Source organism: Danio aesculapii, chromosome 12 (assembly GCF_903798145.1).
Source record: "Danio aesculapii chromosome 12, fDanAes4.1, whole genome shotgun sequence".
Taxonomy (NCBI): domain Eukaryota; kingdom Metazoa; phylum Chordata; class Actinopteri; order Cypriniformes; family Danionidae; genus Danio; species Danio aesculapii.
The window spans coordinates 19,169,400-19,195,068 of record NC_079446.1 but is presented as its reverse complement, the minus strand read 5'-3'; the positions used below and the strand labels follow the sequence as shown (position 1 = coordinate 19,195,068).

The 25,669-nt window shown below is 35.9% G+C and overlaps 2 protein-coding genes across 2 annotated transcripts in view; both read left to right on the top strand.

Moving 5' to 3' along the window:
* The window catches only part of ccz1 (CCZ1 homolog, vacuolar protein trafficking and biogenesis associated), a 30,455-nt gene extending 22,874 nt beyond the window's left edge, over window positions 1-7,581 (top strand). The window contains exons 15-17 of the mRNA XM_056469709.1: window positions 1,743-1,901; window positions 5,858-5,985; window positions 7,087-7,581. Coding sequence (XP_056325684.1) covers window positions 1,743-1,901; window positions 5,858-5,985; window positions 7,087-7,142 — 343 coding nt within the window. The 3' untranslated portion in view covers window positions 7,143-7,581. The remainder of the gene's footprint in view (window positions 1-1,742; window positions 1,902-5,857; window positions 5,986-7,086) is intronic.
* A 1,837-nt stretch (window positions 7,582-9,418) lies between these two features.
* On the top strand, window positions 9,419-25,610 carry dlgap5 (discs, large (Drosophila) homolog-associated protein 5). The gene is given in 21 exon segments (XM_056469184.1): window positions 9,419-9,544; window positions 10,505-10,732; window positions 10,807-10,988; window positions 11,077-11,133; window positions 11,426-11,459; window positions 11,603-11,683; window positions 12,282-12,359; window positions 12,440-12,517; window positions 12,679-12,707; window positions 12,793-12,956; window positions 13,798-13,943; window positions 13,946-14,027; window positions 16,012-16,100; window positions 17,630-17,790; window positions 18,281-18,379; window positions 18,468-18,699; window positions 21,473-22,088; window positions 22,179-22,227; window positions 22,575-22,749; window positions 23,285-23,322; window positions 25,367-25,610. Coding segments are annotated over 20 exon segments (2,715 nt in total). The 5' UTR covers window positions 9,419-9,544; window positions 10,505-10,512; the 3' UTR covers window positions 25,472-25,610.
* Window positions 25,611-25,669: the final 59 nt, after the last annotated feature.

The window sequence follows — 25,669 nt, the reverse complement described above, 5'->3', positions numbered from 1 at the left end:
CATCCTTTACAATAACATTGCCTTAACAGGAGATTAACACTAATATGTTTTAGTTTTAAAACGCATCAGTTTTACTACAGTTACACCATCCATCCACACTACGCTGGAGTTTTCGAGCGCTCAAAACGGAGCTTTTTGAAAACGCTGAAGAGGCCGTTTTCAGACATTCGCCTCTCTGATTGGAGCTTTTTCCTCAATATTAAGTAGCCTACACACAGTGCAGTCTTGCACCCTCTCCTTGTGAGTTCAAAGTAAGTGGTCCTTGTAAGTGGAAAACGAACTCCCGAGGACACGTCTGATAATTCTTCAAAAGGATCAGTGTACTTTATAACATCATTCAATCTCCCTGGCTTCACTATCTTTACAATAAAATGGAAACATGATATAAGGAACTGCCTATTTTTAATATGATATTAGCAACTTAACAGGCACCAAAAATGTTGAGGCGTTGTGCAGAATCAGTGTCCGTGGTTACATTAATTTATATATTAACTTATCTTTACGCTCAGAACCGTCGACGTGCACAGCTCTCACTGCTGAAGAGCATGCCAGAGTGTGCGTGTGGTCACATGATATGCGTTTTCAGTGGTGTAGTGTGGACGGAGAGTTGTTCAGAAAAGCTAGGTGAAACGCCAGTGTGGACGCGGATAGTTTTCATTCTAAAACGCTGTTTTAAAACTAAAACATATTAGTGTAAACAGGGCCTAACTCTCCATTTATCTATAGTTAACTGGTATCTGGGCCTGGACAGACTGCTGTGTATAGTTTTAGATACATGAGGATCATTTTTTAAATGTCAATTGTTTTTTAAAAACATTTTTGTTGAATAAAAAGTTATAGTTTTCTTGTTTTGGCCCATTATTTAAAATTTGTGGCAATGAAATGATTAGTTAGGTGTGGCCAGAGAAAAAAAGGTTAACTCCTTGGTGTTGAGCCCTAAAAAGTCATGTGTAATAAAACTAATTGCAATACGACACTATGAAACCACAACCCATTTGCTCATGCTCAATAAGCAAGGTCACGAGACACATAAAAGATAAATTACCGAGGAGGCAAGTGGACATAGCACACAGTTTAAATCAAGTAATTTTAGCATGCTAAATTCAAATTTATGCATATAAAATATATTTTACCAACAACAAAATTTGTGGATAGTGAAAATGGCTGGTGGCTGGTGATCAAAAAAGTTAATATAAGCTCCTGATCAAGTAATTTATCTGAAGTGAATTAGCACCTAAACTACACACCCTCACTTAATTTACTGATATTTGTCTGGAACTGCAGTATTAAAATAAAGGAAGATCAAAATCATTTGCAGCACTGTTAAGTTATCAATATGTATGTTGAGCTGTCACTGTCTGTCTGCAGTTCCCTTTCAAATGAATCCTGTTTCACTGCTCGCTCATGCATCAATCTTAAATGACTGGGTCATCCTGTGACCCAGGTAACCGTTCAGAAATATGGACAAGGCTTTCACTTACCTGCATGCTGAATACAAGGGTCCACTGTATCATCTCTCTTCCAGTAGCAGTCACCGGAGCTTATCCATTAATCATATCTTACGGTGTGTCCTTAGCTTACCTGAGCCCTGCGCGGTATTGTTTTGTGTGGTACAATCCCTCGTATCCCCTTACATGACACTTATCATACTTATTTTCACTTTTATTTTTCAGTAGATGCTGCGCAGGGATAGAATATACTCTACCTCAGCTTCAATAATTCTCTCCAAATTGTTATTGCAGGCCAGAGAAGGAGCCTCAGTTTAAATTCATCTACTTCAACCACATGAACTTGGCTGAGAAAAGCACCATCCACATGCGCAAGACGGCCAGTGTGTCCCTCACCTCTGTCCATCCGGATCTCATGAAAATCCTTGGAGACATCAACTGCGATTTTGCACGGTAAGCAGTGATAGGACTGGGTGATTAATCAAAGGAGATTTTCATGCACATTTTGCCAGTAAAGCTGTTTCTAGTAAACCTCGATGTGCTTTCAGATGGAGCAGCATTTAGTACACGGAGTTGTAGGACACTAGCTATGTTTCCATCCAAAAATGTGAATTAACTTCATGCACAAAACTGGATTGTTGCATAAAAGATGTGCGAATAATGCAGCGTTTCCATCCAACGAGTCAAAGAGAACAAAATCGTCACTTTCTGATTAACTGGTGCCAAATATCACCAATAAAATGGAATTTGCTGCGGTAGGAGTAGCTACGTGAATCTTTTCCTTGTTTAATAAATGACTTGCACCTCAGAAGGCAATCCTGACACACATTGAACGTGCTGTGGCGCTTGAAGACGTGAGACACTCTTGATTCTGGAGGTAATTAATATAATAATAAAACTAATACTGAAACGGTTACGGCGTTTTAGATTGACCAAAACAACATTTCAGATGTTTTATAATGTGCTCAGCCTGCTGGTTTATCCATTCGCACACATCACACACTTATAACAAAATCACATGACCTTTTTAATGCGCATACTGGAATTTGTACGATAAAAGTGTTTCCATCGTAGTTTATGCACATCTTTAATCGAATAAAAAGTTTATTCTACTCCGTTATGCGCATATGTTTTTTATGTGCATTTTCAAAATTGATGCGCATCTTGGCATTTCCATCAACCGTTTTTTATGCGCTATCCAAAATGCGCATAAAAATAGGTGAAAGGAAACGTAGCTACTGATGAATCCACAATTGCGTTTAAAATAGAAATTGACTCCATGCAGTTTGTAACAGCTCTAAGCGAATGAAAACATCCATCTGATGTTTAAATCTGAAAGTGCACCTTGTTTAAAAATACCGATTTTTATTTATTTATAAATTTTTTTAAATAATTGATTCGACTCAGATGATTAGAATTATGATTCGTCGTTCGTCTGGATCTTTTGCCTGTTTGTATCGACATCAACAAGAAACAATACCAAAATGAAGTGCCGGATCCGGTAAAACATGAACACTCCTTTCCCTTCAACAATAGCAGAGTGCAGGTGTGTGTGAAATTGATCATGACTGAAGATGAGTGAACATTATTGAGTGAACGTTGTGGTGTTTAATGCAATAATCTACCCTGCAACGGGGGATTCGTCGGCCGTTTGTTAAAGGAAGTATCATAAAAGACTGTCGATGTATGGGACTTTGTCAGAGCTTGACAGTAACTTTATCAGTACACAGTTCATATAGACCAGTTTCTTCCTCTATTTCACAAGTGTAAGTAAGTGTGATTAAAATGGTTGCCTCCTTGTATACTCTAGCTTCCACACTATGTTTTTAATTGTGTTTTGTTACATGTAACCGCTCCACACGGCTTGTACTGTATCTGGTTAACTCTTTATATTCACATATAGTATCTAAAACCACGTTGAAAACCAGACACGTTATGCTTTATTTTACAGATTTAATTGCGTTTGTGAGCTCGCGATCCTCTGCCATGTTGCTATGGCCACCGTCAGCTGTTCCTCACAAGTGCTGCAGTCAAGTTTCAAAATAGTTTTGACTGTGTGAATTGATACTGAATGTGTGTCGTTGTTTTAACTTATGGTTGAGAATAGGGCAATATGCTGGTGTTAATCAGTCTGTTAACAATAGGGGTGTGAACCCACACTAGTCTCGCGGTTCGGTTACGATTATCATGCCATCGATTCGGTTCAATTTGATATCTCGGTTGATCACGGTGCATTGACGATGCTTTCAATACATTATTAGATTTTTTCTTCACAACACAAATTTTTTGTAATACAATTTTGTCCTTTAATACAAGCAGTAAGATATATGAACTGTACCTTTAATTTTACCTGCTCAAAGAAAACACTCTTTTTGAATGTTTCAAACAAAACTTAAATACAATCACAGAAGACAACATGAGCATTTATAGCAAATAAACTAATGTAAGTATTATCCCGCTTGCTTTTTGAGTGCTGTCAAGCCAGGTCTTATACCCCTATGATTGTCATTGTCTTCACCCGCTCACCAGAAAGAGCTGCGATTGGCTTTAGAAATGAAAGCGCTGTTCACCGATTAGTGACGCGGGAAGAATAGCCGCGGTTACACTCTATATGAACATAACACGCGGTTATCACAGGTAATCCATAATAGACACAGTGGAGAAAACTCACACCTCAGGCACGCTCGTGTTTGGATCCACAAGTATAGCTTTGACAGCCAAGAGGAGAGGAAAATTTACTTCACAAACACGCCAGCGGGTGAAACGTCCAAAGTAAAAGAGAGGGAAAGAGGTAGAGATGGAGTTTTACAGCATTTCTGCCTTGTAGGGAAATGGCAGCTCGTGTGCTGTGCCTGTTTCAGTGTCAATGAAAGACTTTCCAGCAAACTCACAAGCAGCTGAATTGTGCATAATTATCTACCTTTTAAGTAGTAGGAACATTTTATTTACTCGTCCTCGCCTCCTTCGTCATAGTATTCTACTGCGACATTGCGCATAGGAGATAAATGATGTCAGTACGTAATAATTGGTTATGATCTATTACAGAACCGATATCCAATTGTCCCCATCTGCATTGCAGTGCATTGAAGAAACAATTAATTTTGACACCCCTAGTTAACAATATTGACCCCCAAAACCAAAATATGACCTTTTTAATGCATAATAGGGGCTCTTTAATCTGACAATGATTAGAGTCAGTTTACAGAGTTATTTCTGTGTAGTAAATGCTGCTCCCTCTGACACCATCTGAAAATACCTTGTGTAACAAAGTTTTTAGTTAAAAACTCACTTTGAAAATCAGTTCTTCTATAGTTCTCATAGAAAGTCCTTCTATGAGAAATTAACATTTGAAATTTGAATAAAGTTCACAAAAGACACGATAAATGAAAGACCGGAGTAGGACTTTCCCTAGTCCTCCCAGGTTAAAACATCAGTCAGAGGCTTTAAATAAGTTAAATTAATTGAATTAATTAGATGAATAAAGCATTACAGAGCTCTGGGTGGCAGAAAACAGAAACAAAGGCAGTCAGCTGAGCACACCCACACGCACACAAATCTTCCTCCCCATATTTATCATTGTCTCTCTTCAGCCCCGCCCGGGGGCACTTCAGAAAGAAAGATCTTACATCCAGATTAGTTCAATAATCAGTTGTTAGGCAGAACAGCTAATCTGCACAGAAAAAGTTATGTATACACATAATAGAGCCCACAAGACAGTGAGCCTGCGCCCCTCCCCATTCACTCTGAAAGCAAAGTTGTAACATTTTGGTGATAACAAGTACAGAGGAGTTAAATTTTTGGTTATCAGTAACACAAAGCCACAGCTGTTATGAAGCAAAGTTATTAGAGGTTAAGAACATAAGTTTATATGAGGATAAACAGATTAGTTCATGCAATTAGTTAAAAACATAATTAAACTATGAATGCTAGGATTAGTCTATTAATGCATATGACAAAGTTAAAATCATCAAAAATTCCTTCACTGTGTACAGCTTTATTCTTTGAGCGAGAATGGTGCTGATCGCGACTTTCTGTCGTACATCATGTCTACCAAAAGGCTTCTGTTGCCAGCAGAAATGCAAGCCTCAGAGTGACCCAAACTGTACTGAACAGCACTGTGACGTTATTTTCATTGATTCTTAAGCAACACACACACATTTGAACTCTCAGCTTTACTGTTTACGATGGTCTATATGCCAGTCATTGTATAATTCAAACAAAGTCAAAATCTTGTGAGTGAACAATTTGGATTGACTTAAGAGTGTAAATAATTATGGCAAAATTATAATTTAGGGGTCTTTAAGTTTAAAAGTCTGTATAATATTTCATAATGAGGCCACCAAAAGGATGTGACAATTTTAGATGAATCATGATTTGGTTTTGACTTTGTGTCTGTGCATGTTTCGTAGGGTTGATGAGGATGAGGAAATCATTGTCAAAGCGATGACCGATTACTGGGTTGTTGGAAAGAAGTCTGATCAGAGGGAGCTCTACGTCATTTTGAATCAGAAGAATGCCAACCTCATCGAAGTGAATGGTAGTGTATTTTGCAAAATTTATTTTCCCTCATTAAAGTTATATAATATTGTTAAAGGGTTAGTTCACCCAAAATTATTAGTAACTCACTGTCATGATGTTCCAAAGCCCTGAGACCTTCATTCAGCTTCAGAACACAAATTAGGATAAACACGCACTGGCCAATTTATTAGGTATGTCGCAGCAAAAACCGAGAATCATCAGACCAGGCAACGTTTGGTCTGGTCACCAATTTTGGTGAGCCTGTGCGAATTGTAGCCTCAATTTCCTGTTCTTAGCTGACAAGAGTGACACCTGGTCTTCTGCTGCTGTAGTCCATCCGCCTCAAGTTTCGATGTGTTGTTTGTTCAGAGATGCTCTTCTGCAAACCTCGGTTGTGACGAGTGGTTATTTGAGTTACTGTTGCCTTTCTATCAGCTCGAACCAGTCTGGCCATTCTCCTCTGACCTCTGGCATCAACGAGGCATTTGCGCTCACAGAACTGCCGCTCACTGGATATTTTCTCTTTTGCGGACCATTCTCTGTAAACTCTAGAGTTGGTTGTGTGTGAAAATCCCAGTAGATCAGCAGTTTCTGAAATACCCAGACCAGCCCGTCTGGCACCAAAAACCATGCCATGTTCAAAGTCACTTAAATCACCTTTCTTCTCTGTTCTGATGCTCAGTTTTAACTGCAGCAGATCGTCTTGTCCGTGTCTCATGCCTAAATGCGTTGAGTTGCTGCCATGTGATTGGCTGATTAAACATTTGCATTAACGAGCAGTTGGACAGGTGTACCTAATAAAGTAGCCGGTAAGTGTATTAGATGAAATTCGAAAGCTAGCTCATCCTCCATGGACAGTTTGGACTTTGAATGTCCTGGGACTGTTGCTGTCTATGAAGAATCAGAAATCTTTCAGATTTCATCTTAAATACCTTATTTTGTGCTCTAAAAATTATGTCTCAGGAAATTGTAACTACAAAAAGGTAATTAATAACAAATTTTTTGGTTGAACTAACCCTTTGAATAGTTAAAATCTACATTTACTCAGTTATTGCTATTATTTTAGTTAATTTAGTAAAACATTTATGCTCAACTTACCAAGTTTTTCTTTGTGTTACAGAGGAAGTGAAAAGGCTTTGTGCAACGCAATTCAATAATATTTTTTTCTTGGACTGAAGAGATATGATGGGCATGGACTACTTCACTACACTAAAACTGTCAACTGTTCAGGTTTTACTGACAGCATCAGTGTAATGCAATAATTGCATTGTAAAAAAAGATTTTTCACATCATGCAATTTTTTAGATTTTTATTTAATCTATACAGAAATGTGGTTGCTTCCTTGGAATTAATTATAAAAATCTGAATTTTACTGTAATTACCTCTTTCCATTTGTTTGTATGTACATATTGTCAAGTTTAAGTATCATCTATGCTTTTTTTGTGTTTCATTCCCATTCTTCAGATTTGTTTTATCACTTACAGATACGATTAAGTTGACATTAAGAATATGAATCTGTCAAGCTTTATTTTTCTCTTATTTTTAAACACTGTCATGTCATCAGTATCATGGTTTAACGTTCATTACTTCAAAATAAATTTAAATTTTCATTAAATATTTATTGCTGTTCTTGTTCAAACTCACTGTTAAACTGAATAACCTTGCCACCACACACCTATTTTGATTTCAGATGTTTGACTGATCTGGTTTGAGTTGTGTGAAATGTATTAGATCTAGATTTTCCATTGAATCAATATTCAATTAATATTCCAGCTTTAATGTGGCCTTTAATTGGTTGCAGTTATTGATTCTGGTTTATAATAATTTTATAGATATAGTTCAGAGCCACAAAGCAGTACTTTTTATAAGTTGTTATCCTGCAGTGAATGTTCTGTGATCAAATAGATTAACCTTAAATGGCTTGGGGGGGAGAGTTATATGCTAATTGCACCATAGCACTGTTTAAAAGCCAGAATGTACGATTATATCCACTGGACATCTGGCCAGGCTGATCAACCTTGACTTTTATCCTCAGCAAGAGGCTTAATACCTTTCCGAACACAATCCTTCAGTATATTAATGGACAGAGCAGCATGTAGCATATGTGTGATTTATTTATTTATTTATTTTTTGTAACGTAATCGACTTTACTTCTCATTCAAGTTTTACTGTAGGCTCACTTGGGGTGTTTTATTCCTCATCTGTGTTGATGAACTGTTACACTTGTTCTTTTCATTAAATATTTTGATTCTAAACAGATGTTTTAACTCTGTCTTCAAGATTTGGTAATGCCATTTCTAACTTAAATCATATAAATTATTTTGAGGAAATGCACGTGCATGACATCATTTAGGCTAAAATAGACTATTAAAATATGCTTTTTTCAGTTCTCTGTTAAATACGTTATTTCTATTAAATTTGAGGTTCAAATACTGCATTTTAGTGACATTTGCACTAATCTTTGTTGGATCCGCTTGTTGGATGGTGATCATTACCACGCTTTTTGCAAGTGCTTACTTAACCGTTTTGCTATTTTACCTCAAAGTGTTTATTTCGAACTGTGCGTTTACAGTTATTACAGTTTTATGAATGATGTTATGAGATTAGAAGATTAAAATTACTATTTTATTATCATGCATCATTAAAAAAAATAGGAATCTTATTAAAAACCACATTAAAAAACTATTTAAAAAAAATGTCTCAGATTTTGTCTATTTGAATAATTAAAAATTAAATCGTCTTTAAGCCTTCTGTTGATTATTTTCACAATTTATGATGTCATACTGTCAAAAATGGGACAAACAGGAGCCAAATTCTGGACTTTATCAGTGAGGGTGGGTCTTTCGAACCACCCGAAACCCCTAGCTAGCCTACACACACACACACATATATATATATATATATATATATATATATATATATATATATATATATATATATATATATATATAATGAAAAAAATTGTCATTTTTTTGTCAAACTGTAACTTGTTAATTTTTTACTCCTTCATAATCAGTTTTTTTTTTTTTTTGTCCTGACAATGTCACCGTGGAAACTTCTGTCACAAAACCAAATTCCTCGTGTAAACCATACCTTGCTCTTTCTAATTCAGATTTTGACTTCAGCCTGCTGGTTTTCTCTGGCCAGAGGACAAATGACACTATGTACAGCTGCTTTGACACGATTAGCATTGGATAAATTGCGAAATGGTGATATGACATTTTATATATATAATCCTTGCGCTATTTTAGTAAATAGAGTTGAAGAGTCGATTCCATTGATTCCAAATCTAGGAGTCGAGAATTAGAGTCGACTCCAAAAAAACCGGAACCGAACACCCAAAAGGGCGTTGCAAGGCCCGTCATCCAAATCTAACCTACCAACGGAGGTTTCGATGTAGCGGAGCAACCAATCAGAAGGGCTGTATTCATTTTTCAAAACGTGCCCGCCATCTTGCTTGCTGTACGCTTAGGATAGGTAAACGTTTGTTTACAGAACATCGGTATTTTCAAAATTAACAAGTCTGTAAAGTGTAACATTTGTTTGTTGGACTCCTGGAAACACACCTTAACCAAAAGGTTTGACATTTCTTATGTTATTTCGATCGGAGTAAATATGAACAGCTTTAGACTGCCGAACATGATTATTGTGTTCAGGTTTCGAACATGCAAACGTCTGGTTTGCTGTAAGTGAGTACTTAATAGCAAGGGGAAATATGATCTAGTTGTTGCTTTGTTGATTCGGAAAAGATAAAAAAAAGTTATGTAAAAATGTGGGCGAACATCTTTTGGTTCAAAAGTGACATCAACAAAGACTTCCTGCAAGAAATGAAGATGTGTGTTTATCGGATTAGTTCCTGCTGCTTTTACGTTACTACGTGTGTTCATTTTGTTTTGGACCAACTAAACCAAAACACTAAAAATTAGTAAATATGCGGAGTTTAAAAAAAACATACACGTTAACAATCTTTACATGTTAACAGTAGGTCAGCAAAAAGCTTAGTGGGAAAACCGCAAGCTTTATTGGCACTTTAAAATCTATAAAAGTGTGATTGGACAGCCTTTCATGTCAACAATAAAGATATGAAAGCATTATATCTCTCCTGTAAATGCTGATAAGTGTAGTTATTGATGAGCTGTTATAACTATGGAAAATTAGATGATTATACTGCATTTTATTACTCCAAAAAAAAAAAAAAAAAAAACAACAACTGGCATTCAAACTACAGACTAGTTGAGGGTCATGAGTAGGTCTAGGCAGAATCTGACATTTATTTTGGAAAAAAAAAATTATGCAGAATGATTTTGGGAGTATCGTAACTAATTAATGTATGAAATAAAAAAAAAAAAAAATCTTTTTGAACTTTAATGTTTACAATGCAAATCCAATTAGATCCACTCATTTGGTAAACAAAGCAAGACGTGTGTGTGTGTGTGTGTATATAGATAGATAGATTTTTCAATATTGTGCAGCCCTACTGTGGGGCTTTGAAGCAAGAGGAATTGAGAACAACTGTAATAGTTCTTGTTGTAAAATAGCTTGCAGGATGGAGTCTCGCTTTGCGCACCTGTACAAGCGGGATAGCAGTACATCTATGATTCGGCTAAAGATGTCCAGACGTCGTTCGCAATCCCAGAAAGAGAACAGAGAAAAGATCCAGAACATGCGCAGACATCTCGACAGGTTGCCGGAGGTCGACCTCTCGATGGATACTTCCACCCTCATGGCTACTCAAGACAAAGCACCCAAAACAAAGACAGCCAGTGGTTAATATCTTACTTTTATTATTTGATTGTATTTTGGCACGGCATTATTTTTTAACAGTTACAATTGTATTTAGATTCCAGTGATGCGGCTGAGGAAAGGAAGAAGATGCTTGCTCGATACAAAGAAAACAAGATGTTGCAAAAGGAAAAAGAAAAGAGGGACAAAGAGAAGAAAGGTGTGTTCAAGGTGGGCCTGTATAAGCCACAGCCACTTGGGTATCTGCCTTCAAACACTGCTGCGCCAAGCAGAGCCAAGGTGAGTGATGGGGAAAGCAGTTTGACAGGCCAGTATCAAATCTGAGTGAATTGTACATAATTTTAAATTATTTTTTTCTTTATGACAGGCCACAGAAATGAGTCAGTCCACACGAATGACCCGCTCGATGGTGCAGAATCAAAAGGTATCATTTAAAATGTAAATATTCAAGCCTGACATCACAGTAATAAATGGTTTTAAAATATTTTAAAATTGTAAAGCTATATTATTTCTATTTTAATGTGTTTTAATCAAACAAAATCTTGGTAATCTTTTAAAAACTGTATGAAAGCATGATTTTGACTTATGTTATTTTTTCATGATGTAATAAAAATACATGGTAAATGTACATTTTTTATGATGTATGCAGTATGTGTTGTATTTTTGTTTTTTAGTCACTATTTCAAAATCTTATTTTTTTTGTTTGTTTTTTTTAGCTTGCAGTTGAAAGACATGCTGTTCCAAAGAAAGGTTTGTCTTGCTTAGGTTTTTGTATTACCAAATGCAATGCATTGTAATTGGTTAAACTAATATCATTCAACTACAATTTTTCTTGAAGTGAATTGTAATATCTGCAGTTTGTGAAGATGCTTTAATCCATTTATTTTGTACAGTTGAGACCTTATCAGCTGCCAGGGCTTCCACAAGGGACAATCGAAAACCTCTGACTTCTACCAAAACCAGAGCAACTACAGGTAAATAACTCACTCAGTTTTAGGATCATGCAGGTGAATTGAATAAACTAAATTGGCCGTAGCGTATTTGTGTGGATGAGTGTGTATGGGTGTTTGCCAGTGATGGGTTGGCGCTGGAAGGGCATTCGCTGTGTAAAAAATATGCTGCAAAAGTTGGCAGTTCATTTTGATGTGGCGAACTCTGAAAAAAGGGGTTAAGCCGAAGAAAAATAAATGAATGAGTTTTAGGATCATGCAACTGGATGAAAACGCTGCTTAGATTAACATTTTGACACCCTGTTTAAGACAATTCTCTTATATTTACCCAAGGTGAATTTTATACAGAAATACATTAAATCAAATCAATATTTTTGACTAAATATATTTTGAAATATTACTACGTTTATATAATGTTGAAACAGTGATGTTTTATAATTTGTAGAACCTGTGTTTCATTTAAAAACAAACAATAAGAATTAACTGCATCATAAAAATATTAATACATACTTTAGATGTATAGGCACACAATGACTTTTGAGCAACAGTTTACACATAATTAAGAGCCCATTTGGTATAATACTGTTGTTGCCTCTTTTGTTTTTCTTTTTTTTTTGTACAGCCGAACCACCTGGAAGAGCTCCAACCACGCGATCAGCTGCTAAAACAGCACCAGAAGCTGTGGTTAAACCAGTTACTGGTGAGCTTATTTGTGATGTTTTATATTTTTGGCTTCTCTCAGGGCTTGTGTGTAAGTCACTTTCTCTATGTGATTTTTAGATGCAAGAGGTCCGAAAACAAGATCAGCTGTTAAATGTCCTGCAGTGCCCTCTTTAGGCAGAGGGAAAGTCATACAAGGTAATGAGGCTAAAGCTGTCTTATGATTTTACATGTACAAGATTCCATATTATATTGCATAGTATTGCTCAGGAGAGCATTATATTGCATCATTTCAGCACCAATATCACATTTATTATATTTAAAATTATTAATCTGTAGATATCATTATTTTTACACAGGCAACATGAAGGCAAATGTTGAAAATAAGGTGAGGTGTTGTGTTTTATTTTTGGTTTTTGTGTGTTTTGTATGTTTAGAATTTTTGTTAATTATATTTTGTGGACATTTAATAGCCTGCTGAGATAAAGGACACTGCAGTTGATGAGGAAGAGGAACCCAAAGTTGCTCCTGCGTCGTTTGCTCCTGAAGGATTTGTGTTCCAGCCTCCTGTTGGTCTAAGGTCATTTGAGCCTGTGCCACTCTCTCCATCTTCAGCCAATGCCTTCCTTTCACCAAGGTACCATTTAATCAGTGTTAGAATAATCAGTAAAACTTCACAGTCAGTTTGCTTTAGTTCATTGTAGTTAATGTGTTTACTAACATGAACAAACAATGATACCTTTATTACATTATTTGTTCATGTTAAATGTGAAAACGTTGTTCATTGTTAGTTTAACTCCATGCATAAACTGTTAATTTGGATTTTAATAATGCATTCGTAAATGTCAAACTAGGATTAACAAATGCTGTACCAGTATTGTTTATGTTAGTAAAAACATTAAATAATGAAATCTAATTATAAAGTATAACCAAATAATCGAATAATAACTCTTGCTCTGTCTGAAACAGTGCTGTCACAGGTAATATTTCCACAGCATTAATAAAAATTACATAATCTAAAGGAACACATGGTACAGCAGCAAATTTTCTTCTTGGTACACCATGAAACTACAGCAGAATCAAGCTTTTAAAAATGAAATTTATCAAAAGGCACTTAAGCAGTAAGTAATAAAAAAGCTAATTATAACTAACAACGCTAATACAACTGGACAAATATACTAAAGTAAATTGTGTTTTATATTCTTCAGACAGATCTAACTTTTGTTTAGTTTTTTTGCTCAATGTCCATGAAAACAGCAGGTTTTATTTGGCTGCTGTTACTTAAATAAAAAACTTTAGACTTAATTGACTGTGTTTTAAAGATGGGTATTTTGATGTTTTTTTTTTTTATTGGGGGGTTGGGGTACGTGCATGTAGTGTGTCTGCTGAAGCACAACATCATGTAGAGAGTGCATAGTCTCTTTCAAATATTGACATTTTTTACAACACTAGTCTGAAATGCTGTTTCTATTTTACAGTTTTAATTCTGAAGCCAGCATGGAGCCTGCTTTGCCCTCTCCCCCAAAGCCTGTTCTGTCATTCTCATCTCCTCCACCTTCTCTGTCAGCCCATATGACAGATCATGCTGTCAGCCCTCCGTCAGTGTCCTCTCCTCCTCCTGCCCAATCTTTCCTCAACCATCCACCGATGCAGCACCATCACCTCCGTCTGCCCCAATGGAGCCTCAGCATGATGTTGCCTATTTTAGGTGAGGCACATCTTTGTTACATCAACACACAAACTAATCAGTTCTATTAATTGTAATGTTTGAAATTAGGCCTGTCACAATAATCAATGCATTGACTTATCGTCTTGAAATTCACTGTCCTTTTCAAATCTGAAATCCACTTGCAGAAAAGTTATGATTCTCGAATAACATTAAATCCAAAAAGAACATTTACGTGTGTTTTTTTTTTTTTGCCTTGAATGTGTTAATGCCAATGTAAATCCTGTTGTAGAATCATTATATAAACGGGCATAAAATGGGTCATAAAATAACAATAATATCACTTATCGCAATCATTTCTATGACAACATCGCACACCAAAAATGACTTATCGTGACAGACCTATTTGAGATAATGTTTATATATAGTAAATTACAAACATTAAGTAATGCTTGATAAATTATTAGGTAATATATTGACATGCAGATAAAAATGAGATAAGGTGCTTGTGAATATTTGCTAATGAACTTGGTTAAAAGCGCATAAAGATTAGCAGATCATTAGTAAATGTAATTCACAGTATTAATATGCACTTTAAAAAAAAGCTATAAATGCGTTTTGAAGTAGTTTAGAATTTTCGATTGTCACAATCTGTAATATTTACCACATCACTAGTATTTTTTTCCAAACAGCTACGAATGAGAGAATGTTTGTAAATGTTTACTAATGATTTTGTTGAACATTACATAGTTTAACAGATTATTAAATAAATATGTTGACATGCAATACATGGTTTATAAATCATTTAATGCACTTTATACATTTACAAAGGTTCTTAAGTTGTGAGGGCATTAAACAAGCTCATAATGAGCATACAGCATCGGAGTAATTTGTCGAATTTGAATGGTGAATTATTATGCAGAGTTGTTACCTCTTGAACCACTGTTATTCACATTGCTGACATTTGTCAATGATTTACTTGTGGATGTAGTGCACACATGACAGTAGTGGCTAATTTAATTTATTTATAATTGGCTAATGCGTTGAAAGGGCAGGGGGTATTCAAAGAAATAGCAGTATTGAGTTTGAGAGGATTTATTCATTCACCCTTTATTACAGGATTAGTTCACCCGAACATAAAACTTTACTGACACTGTACTTACTCTGAGGTGTTTCTAAAGCTTTTTTTTTCTGTTGAACACAGAAGATTATATTTTGAAGAATTGAAATCCATAGTAGGAAATACCAAAGCTATGGAAGTCAATGTCAGTTTTCACACCTTTTTTTTAAATCAGCAAGAAACCCCAATAAAGCACTTTCATTTGGGAAAAATAATAATAATAAAAATTACAAAAATTCTGTGTATGCAAAATTGGTTAAAGTTTGTCATGGAATGAATATTGTTCTTTTTGGACCTAGTGGTCATTGACCATCATCAGACAACCCACAGGTGTTAAATTCAACCCTCAATTCACTGTGAAGAACGGTGGTGAAAAAAATCATACTGTGGGGATGTTTATCATACTGTGGCTTTGGTTTTATCTATCTTTACCAGTGGTCATTAATAGTTTGAATAAATTTATATACTGAAGAGTAAATGTACCTAAAATGGTTGTTTCAACAAGCTGGCAACCCCAAACACTACTTGTCGAGGAACATCTTTGTTTCAGGCAAAAACAATTGAGGTAATGGAGTAGACGGATCAATCACCTGACCTCAACCCAGTTGAAATCTTGTGGGGTGACATTCTCAATGCAGTTTCTGCTGCAAAACCTAAAAATTCACAGCAACTGGGATGTAGTTTGTTCTTACTGGACTGAAATACCAGGTTCTAGGTGTTAGTTGGTTGACTTGATGCAACACATATGTACAGCATTTAACAAGAACAATGATTATGCAACTAAATATTTAAATAATGTTTAATGTTTACAACTGTTTAAGATTTTTTTTTTTCAGATATTTTTTAAATACCTGTGTAAGATTTGTTATTTGCATTAATGGCTTGAATGAATGTTGCTTTTAATAGGGCAGAGATGGCCAGTGAGACTGAGCGTTTGACTGGACTCTCTGAGCTGTGGGAGACACGATTTGATGACACTTCTATACCAGAAGAGAGTAAGTTTTCAGTTTTGACCAGCATGTCCTTCAAACCTTAATTCAACAACACCGTGTCTTTCTTTTTGTTTTTGTTTTTTTGTTCATGTTTGTTTAAATGAGGCAGATCAGGGGTCCATTCTTCGTACGTGGATTATTCAGGTAGCTGGCTTTGGATATTGTCGATTTGACACGATCCAGGAACGTTTAGTTCTTCAAAAATCATCTGAGACTTGCTGTCATAGCAACAGTTCTGGTAGCTCAAGCCTACTAGGGAGCAGGCTCATTTCATTTAAACAGGATTAGATTGGGTCAGTTCAAGCAAAGTTAATACTGAAAGTATGTACCAAATGCTGTTAATTTCTTACAGTAGTTATACACTTGGGAAAATAGTATATATATATATATATATATATATATATATATATATATATATATATATATATATATATATATATATATATATATATAAATAAGTTAAAAATATATATTAATAAAACACGGAATCTGCAATCCGAAATAAAGTTCAAAGACTGCCACCTGGTGGTTCAAAGAGAAAATTTATTGAAATGAACTTTTTAGATACAACCGCGTACATGCACAATATTCGACTTTTTAAACGATAAATAAAGGATAATAATTTTTGCAGTCATGCACGTGTTTTAACCGCTAATATACCAGTGATTTTATGCTTCAAAAAAGTTGCAGACACCTTTACCAATATCAAAATGCTTTTTTGATGCAAAATTAATTTATGCAGTTATTCCTTAAGTCGATTAAAAAAACTTGTATAATAATGAAAATCTTCTCTAAATGTACACCTAAATTCATTGATATGCATTGAAATTCATGATGAATACTCTTGACATATGAAAGTGTAAAGCCTGCAGCTAACAACAAATATCGAAAGTTATGCGTGTCATATTTAACAAACCGTTTACTACTAATTTTATGTAGTTTTGCTCACATGGATAATTGAATATTAATCAGATGATGTCATCACGCTGCTGTGCCGTCAGCCAATCGTTGCATTGCTGATTATGAATTCGAGGATCGATAGATCTGTCCTTCACAACACACGCAGCGATCTCAGATCAGTTTATCCAGACATTTTAATCTGATTCGCGAACTTGTTTGAAGAACCAAATTAGCCAAAGATCAGTTATCAAGATTAAAAGATCCAGGATCTGCCAAATCATTTTAGATCATTTAAGCGAGGTACGTTACGAAGAACGGACCCCAGAAATGCAAAGTTGTTTTTGTCGTTATATAGTTACATTTTTGGTGAACTTATAGCTTTTGACGAGGTGTGAATTCTTGGCTAAATTAAAAGAATGTAAATTTAAAATGATAAAATTACAGGATTGTAACTTTGCAGTAAAGTGGAATTTATTGTCTATGTTTACATTTTGCATGCATTAAATTTTGTATTGTTTTTATTATAATAAAGATTCCACAGTGGACTTCCTATTACCATAGTTGCAGGTAACTTTGTGTGCCTAAAAACTTCTGTGACCACAGCTGAAATCTATTTCTCTCGGTCCCCGCAGTGCGAGATCGGATGCGCACCGCTGTCGGTCAGGCCAGACTGCTGATGAAAGAGCGTTTTGGCCAGTTTAATGGCCTCGTGGATGACTGCGACTTTAAGCGCGGGGAGAAAATAACAACCTGCACAGACTTGCAGGGCTTCTGGGACATGGTGTACTTTCAGGTGGGTTGATGTTCACTTTTATAAAATGCAAGTCCCGTAAAGTACTTTTGCTATGTACATTTTTGTTCGATGTGTAAAGTAATTTGAACAGAAACATGAAGACCGTGTGCCCCTTTCTAAAAAAACTAGCCCATAGTATTTTATTTTATCACAGCTCTGGCAGTGAGAGTTGTTAAGCCCAAGCACATTTAGTAATGGTCTCTTGAAGGGGGTTGGACATGACATATACTGGAGAGCATTTGATTGGTCAGAAGATTTGATGAGAAACTAAAGTATGAGGTGATGCCATTTGGATGGAAATGACAAACTACAAATGTTTGTCATTATTATTATTATTATTATTATTATTATTATTTGAATGTGGATTTTGTCACTATTTTGGAACACACTAGATTATAGATATCTTAAAACTAACATCCTGATGCTAACTTCTAGAAAACTTCATTTTAATCTCACAGGGACTTTAATGTTGTTGTTTTTTTTTTAATAGGTGGAAGATGTTAATAAGAAATTTAATTCCCTGAAAGAGGCGGAGGCGAGGGACTGGAAAGAGGAAGTCAAACCTGTCACCAAAAAAAGAGTGGTCAAAGTAAACTATTATTTAGCCCATCTTTGAACAGCATTGTGTTTTAATGGTATGTTGTGTAATGTTCATATCTTGTTCTCCTGTCCTATAGAAGCCTCCTGTTGTAGCAGGGAAGGCCGCATCAGGTGTAGGTGGCAGTGCTGCAGCCAAGAGTCGACTGGCTGCTATAAAGGCCGCAATGAAAGCCAAGCAGGCTGAACAGAAGGCCACTGAGACTATAGACAAACCCCAGGAGGACTCCAGCTCTGCGTCTGTGGCTGCAGTACAGTCTGTGGTCTTCCACGGCGGCTTCTTCCAGGTGGAAAGCCCAGTTAAGACGCCAGGTAAGAATTGAAAGTATTACTCAGTCAGTAGTGTGTTTTTATTTTTATTTATTATTTTTTTTTTTTTCCCCTCCCCCCCCTACCTTCCCAATGTCCATATTTGTCCAGCTAAAAAGTATGACCTGTGGCAATTGTGGAAATCCAAAGATTAAATGTATTTATTATATCTAAGTAAGCTTGTCAAAAGTATTGATTTCGGAAACAATTTGGTACTGACATTTAAAAAAAAAAATTTGAATTTCCTACTAACGTTTGAGGGTGTACTTAAACAGCACTGATTGGCCATTGTGTTCACATGCTTAACAGAAATGACTGCGATTGGATGTGAAGGTCATCATTTCACCATTTTTCACAGCTGTTCACACTTTTAAAATTTCCCTACCGATTGGTGCCGAACTCGATACTTTTGATACTCCATACTCTATATTTTAGTAATCCTAAATTAAAGGCATAGCTCACCCAATAATGACAATGTACTCACCCATTTACTCAGCCTTAAGTGCTTTCAAATCTATTTGAGTTTCTTTCTTTTGTTAAATACAACATAAGTTTTTTAATGAATGTTGTAAACTGGTAGCTATGATGGTCAATAGCTACCGGTTTCCTTTTCTTCAAAATATCTTGCTTTGTGTTTAACAGAGGGAAATAATTCAAACATGTTTAGTAAACAAGTAATTAATGACCAAAATTTCATCTCATTACAATTTTATTTATTTTGATTATAAAAAAAATTGCAATTATTAGTGAGTTCTTAAATATTTAGCCAACATTCCTTAAACATAACGTTTTGAGTAATATTTTAAATTAATAATAGAAATAATTATTATAAATTAGGTCGTATAGGTGGATAAGTTGCATTTACTAAAAAGTAAATCATTTCACATTATTGTTTATTTTGTAGTGTTGCAAAACATGGCAGTGGTTCTCAATTCCAGACCCCCACCCTCATGTCTGTCTTATTTGACCCACAAGAATCACTTATGGATCTCTCCTTTAACAAGCTGATGCTCTGAATCAGGTGTGTTAAGTACATAGTGTATAGTGTGCCATTTGGGACGCAGCTTTTGTCTTCCTTATGCACTTATACACTCAACAGCATAGTATATGTATGTAGTATATAGTGTATAGTATATTTCTGATATTTGACTGTTGCCAAATTAGCAAAATAAATGATCAAACTACCAAATAATACCTGCCGTAATCATAACCGCATTCAGCATCAGGAGGCGGCATAATCACTCTCATATGAGAATTTTGCTTTCACAATCCAAAATAAAGTAATCCAACATGAGTGCCCGAAAGCTCCGCCCCTTCTGCTATGTGAGGAAAGCAGCAGCCATTGAGTGTGTGAAGTGTCCAGTATTGCACACTTCATTTTACCAGTTGTATAAGTGCATCATCCAGGAATTTAAAGTTCACTTATTCTTTCTAGAGTTAGTTAGAATAGTGCATAAGTATGCGATTTAGGACACCCCCTAAGAAGCAGTGCATGGATCTCCTGGTTAAATGATCTGAATCTAGTGTGTTAAGTAAGGAAGACATACAAAATGTTTAGGGTTGGGGAAATAGAGGACCGGAATTGAGAACCACTGGTTTATAATACTTTTTTCAAAATTTGAATGACCACAGTCTTGCATGCCGCGATGGGATGTCTAGATTTTGCATTTTGTTTAGCAATATTTTGTTCACCCTACAATTTTATATTCCTCAAAAGGCGACAACAGCTCCAAAAATACAAATTTATTAAATTAAAAAGGCTGACACAAAGCGTGTGTAACGTTTCGAGCCACACGGCTCTTCATCAGACGTGTGAAAGAGAAATCATTAAAGTGACAGTGCGCAATATTCCTGCTGCCGCCTGTTTTTATCATTATTAATCAAACAACAAAAGGAGAAAATCCCTCACTGCTCTTGACTGAAGGACTTTTGTAGCTAAAGTGTTTTTCTTACAGTGAAGATGCTTAAAGCATAGTTTGTTTCATATTTTTATTCTATTGTATTTATTTTCCCTTTCCTTATTTACAGGGAGGAAAATAACTATATATATATATGCAGTTGAAGTCAGAATTATTAGCCCTCCTGAGTTATTAGGCCCCCTGTTTATTCATTCATTCACCCCCCCCCCCCCCCCAATTTCTGTTTAATGGAGAGATTTTTTTCAACCCATTTCTAAACATATAGATTTAATAACTTATTTCTAACAACTGATTTCTTTTATCTCTGCTATGATGACAGCACATAATATTTTACTAGCTATTTCAGATTAAGGTGTGATTCAGTCTTAATTAGGGTAATTAGGCAAGTGATTGTATAAGAATAGTTTCTTCTGCTAATAAAATATATTGCTTAAGGGGCCTAATAATATTGAGCTTAATATGTTTCAAAATATTAAAACCTGCTGTGCAGTGGTGTAGTGGTTAGAGTGTCGACACATGCACTCCAGTGCTCAAGGCGACCCGAGTTCGAGATTCCGCCTCGCGGTCCTGTGCCAAGCCTTCCCCTCTCTCTGCTCTCCATGCTTTCCTGTCAATATTCTCTACTGTCCTCTCAAATAAAGGTAAAAAAATAAAATCCTGAATCTGTTAAACATCAGTTGGGAAATATTTATTTTAAAAACATTCACAGGAGCGTTAATAATTTTGACTTCAACTGAAAATTGTTTATTGCACTATAACCAAACTTTCACTTCACTCAGAGCGCATTTCAGATCATTTAACTTAGTCATTCCTCTGTTATCTTTGTGTATTGACCTGCATAATTTTCTCATTCCCAGCTGCTGTCAGAAGATCGTGTCGAGGTGTGGTTTCTTCCCCCTCAGCTACTAAATTCAGCACTCCAGTCAGGCAGTGTAGATCTACTGCCATCCCTCGCGCTTCTCCTCTACCCTGCATGCCCACCACACCAACTCGACCCCTTCATTCTGACGTATTACCTGTTTCTACCTCTCTGCGTTCTGCAGAGTCGCCCAAAGATTCTCAGATGACCCCTGACCACATGCAAGCCTCACACACAGATCTCTGCTTCAACAGTCAACCTCAGTTTGACCCCAGCCTAACCTGTACCCAACCGGATTTTAGTAACGAAGCAGAAAACAGTCCAGCAAGGCAGTCTGAGTCCCCTGTTGAGTGTTCAGAAGCTCAGATTGAGGACTGCATCCCAGAGTCGATGCTCAGCCCCTCTACTCAAGAGGAAGCAGAAGATAATGTGGTTTCTGAGGAGATTTTGCATGTCTCGGCTGGTGTAGATGCTCTTTCGCAGTGCTCATTTCATGAAAAAGAACCCAGTGTCTGTTCTCCTGCTTCTCCTGCAATGATGCCCTCCACACCAACCAGAGATCTCAACGCTTCTTCAGCTCTCAATAATGAGCTCGTCCTTTCAGCATGCAGTAGGTATGGAGCACTTGAGTTTGAAGTAATGAATTATGCAGATTTTTTAGTGATGTGTAATCTTATACAGTTCTTTTTTTACTGTCTATACAGCTCTCCAACCAGTGCTGATGTTGAAATGACTGGACCTCAAGATGCTGAGGTGATTTTTCTACCAAATCAAAATGCTGGTACCAAATGTGTTATCTGACAGGATTAAGGCACGTTGGGAAGATTTTCGCCAGTGCTTATATCAAACCATTATTATTATTATTATTATTATTATTAGACCAATGAGATTTCCACGTTTTTTCACAAGCAATCACGTGAGCTGCCGAAGTTGCAGTAAAACACGACTTGGTGGCGCTCAAGCAAAAATGATCTAGCCAGTGAAGTGGGAGTGATTTTGGACGTTCATTCTGCTACAGCGTTCTTATCCAGCATATTCATATTCAGCAGAATTTGTGACTTTTCCTTTATGAGGATCATGTTCTGATGTATTTCTCCCAGGGTGCCACTGGTTTGGACTTTGAGCGTTACCTGCTGCCATCAGTGGGAGACATTGTGTCTCCAGAACAGAGTCTTGCAGCTGACAGGTTTTCTCTTGGAGTGATGGATGCGGAGATGGAGAGTCCAGTGTCTCAGCCAGACGAGTCTCCAGTGGATGTCTTGGCATCTCCCACAGGTACATGTTGTCCCTAACATCACATTATTATGGGGTGTAACTGCATACAAAAATGAAGGGGTAGTTGACGCAAAAATGGTCATTTACTCACCTTTGACTTGTTCCAAACCAGTTTGTTTTGTTAAACACAAAAGATGTTTTGAAGAATGTTGGAAACCATGCATAGTTTTATTTTTTCCTACTCTGGATGTCAGTGGTTAGCGGTTTCCAACATTCTTCAAAATATCTTCAGCAGAACAAAAACAACAAAGCAAGATTAGTCAAGGATGAGTAAATTCAATTTTTTGGGTGGAATCTCTCTTTAAGTAAAGTTTTGGTATATTTTTCATAATTCAAGAGAAAAAAACCTAACACTATTTAAAATAAAAAAATAATAAAATGTCTTGCATTAATTTTCAAATATGAAAATATAACAATGTTTCTAATCTTTGGTGTGAACTACCGTTAACCTTTAATATGCATGTTAAATGGTCACTTGTGGTTGGGTTGAGGCACATGGACACTCACTTTTGTCTTTCTTGCACTCCTGTCTCAGCTGTTCCCAGAATGGTGTTCTCACACAGGATCAGTCAGGTGGATTGACTTTTCTTTTATGAACTGTCATTTGATCTTTGCCTTTCAAAAGGGTTCCCACAGTTATGTACTCGGGGGAAAAGCAAATGCAATCAAGTTTTGAAGAGATTAACTATATTTTTTATAAAACTTTATATATATTTTTTGTTTTAGAACCAATTATTAGGATTTATTCCTCAGTACTTTGGTCACTTCATCTGCGAGTCAATTTACTGGTGTTAAAGTAAAAATGGTAAATAATACCAAAACCACCTATAGAAGCACTTTCTTACTCTGTTTTCTCCTAAAAAAAAACTCCTACTCTAGCACTAAATTCTCTGAGCACAAACCAGTTACTTTGAATAACTAGTCTAGCACTTGTATGTATGGCCTCTTGTTGAATCACTGAATACTTCCTCAATTGTAAGTCACTTTGGACAAAAGCATCTGCCAAAAAAACTAAATGTAAATGTAAAAAGGCTTTCAATATGTTCTGCAAGATGCCATTTAAATGAAATATTATTTTTGTTTTTAATGCACAAAGCCAATCATTTATTTTGGCAATAATTATTTGGTAATAATGTGTAATGTCCTTTAGAATAGTCCTGCACTGTAATGTAGCATATCATCATTTCATTACAGTGCTTTCTGGAATACTTGATCCGGATTGGTCAGTTGCCACATTCCAATGTATGTTTTTCCCAGATAACAACTTCTGGGCTCATCTGGGTACTTCAAATAATTTTGACTGTCATTAGCTATGTTTCCAATCAAACATGCGAATTAACTTTTTGTGCAAAACTGAAATATTGCATAAAAGACGTGCAAATAAAGCAGCGTTTCCATCCAACGAGTCGAAGCGAATAAAATTGTCACTTGCTGATTAACTGGCGCCAAATATCAACAGTAAAAACGGAATTTGCTAAGGTAGGAGAAACTACGTGAATCTTTTCTTAATTTAAGAAATGACTTGCGCCTCAGAAGGCAATCCTGACACGTAGTGAACGCGCTCACTGGAGGTCATTAATAATATAATAACACTAATACTGAAACGGTTACAGCGTTTTAGAATGACCAAAACAACATTTCAGATGTTTTACAATGTGCTCAGCCTGCTGGTTTGTCCATTCACACACATTTTTATCATCACGTGATCTCTTATAACAAAATCACATGACCTTTTTTAATGCGCATACTGGAATTTGTTCGGTAAAAGTTTTTCCATCACAGTTTATGCACACCTTTTCTTATCGAATAAAAAGATTATCTTACTCAGTTATGCACAAATATTTTTTTTATGTGCACTTTCAAGATTTATGCGCATCTTGGCGTTTTCATCAACCGGTTTTTGGAAATGCGCATAAAAATTGGTGGCTATAAACCTAGCTAGTGAATACATTCAGATCTGTTTTTGTACGCCTGAATATCCCGACACTTCTAAATAATATGTAGGTTAGTGTTTGCTCCATTCAGCCGTTTTTGGTTGTCAGCTTTGCCTTTAATCAGAGAATTAATAAACTATGTTTTATGTATTTTGTGACACATAGTAGTGTAATAAACAGGAAAAGGTACATCTAGGTAGGTGTTTTGTTTTTCGCAGAATAAAGAGCTCAAGGCACATACAACAAGCCAATCGGGCCATAACAACCACCTGGATGTACTATAACTCTTACTTTACAGTACTGCAATTGTTTAATAGTAGATTAATAGTCATTCTTATTTTATAATTTTTAAAAATAAATTTTACAAAAAAAAACACTTTAGGTAACTTTGAAAGTGTGAAAACATTTGTAACTGATATGGATTGAGTTGATTTGAGACATGTATAAATTGTTTTGTAGCTGAAAGTTGGTTAGCAGAAGTATGTGACTTAAATACTGAGAATTGTGTGCTAGCAGTTATTTTATGTAAAATCCATGGAAAACTTTAACCTGATCTTATTTCTGTAACTGTGGGAACTCTTATCTCATTCCACTTGCTTTATCTCCACTTTCAGGTTTATTTTATCAATGTTTTGAATATGCATGTTTCTGTCATAATGGTGTCTTGTCGTCTGGTGTTTCAGATGCCGCCCAGTCTGCTGCTGTTCACCCCAGAACAGAAGGAGAGAGTGAGGCAGTCCGTGTGTGAACAAGACCTGATGACATTCACTCCTCCCACAAGCAAATAAACACACATTCGCTATTATTTAAATGCGGATCCTTTTATTATTCTTGTTTTGGTTGTTGTTAAATTAGATTCCTTTGATACATGTCCGTTTATATGCAGCTTACTTTTGTACTTTATAATGAGGGCATTAGATACAGCGATTTAATATTTCTATACAGTTTGACCTCAGAAAATATTGTATCTTAAAGGTTTTAAAATG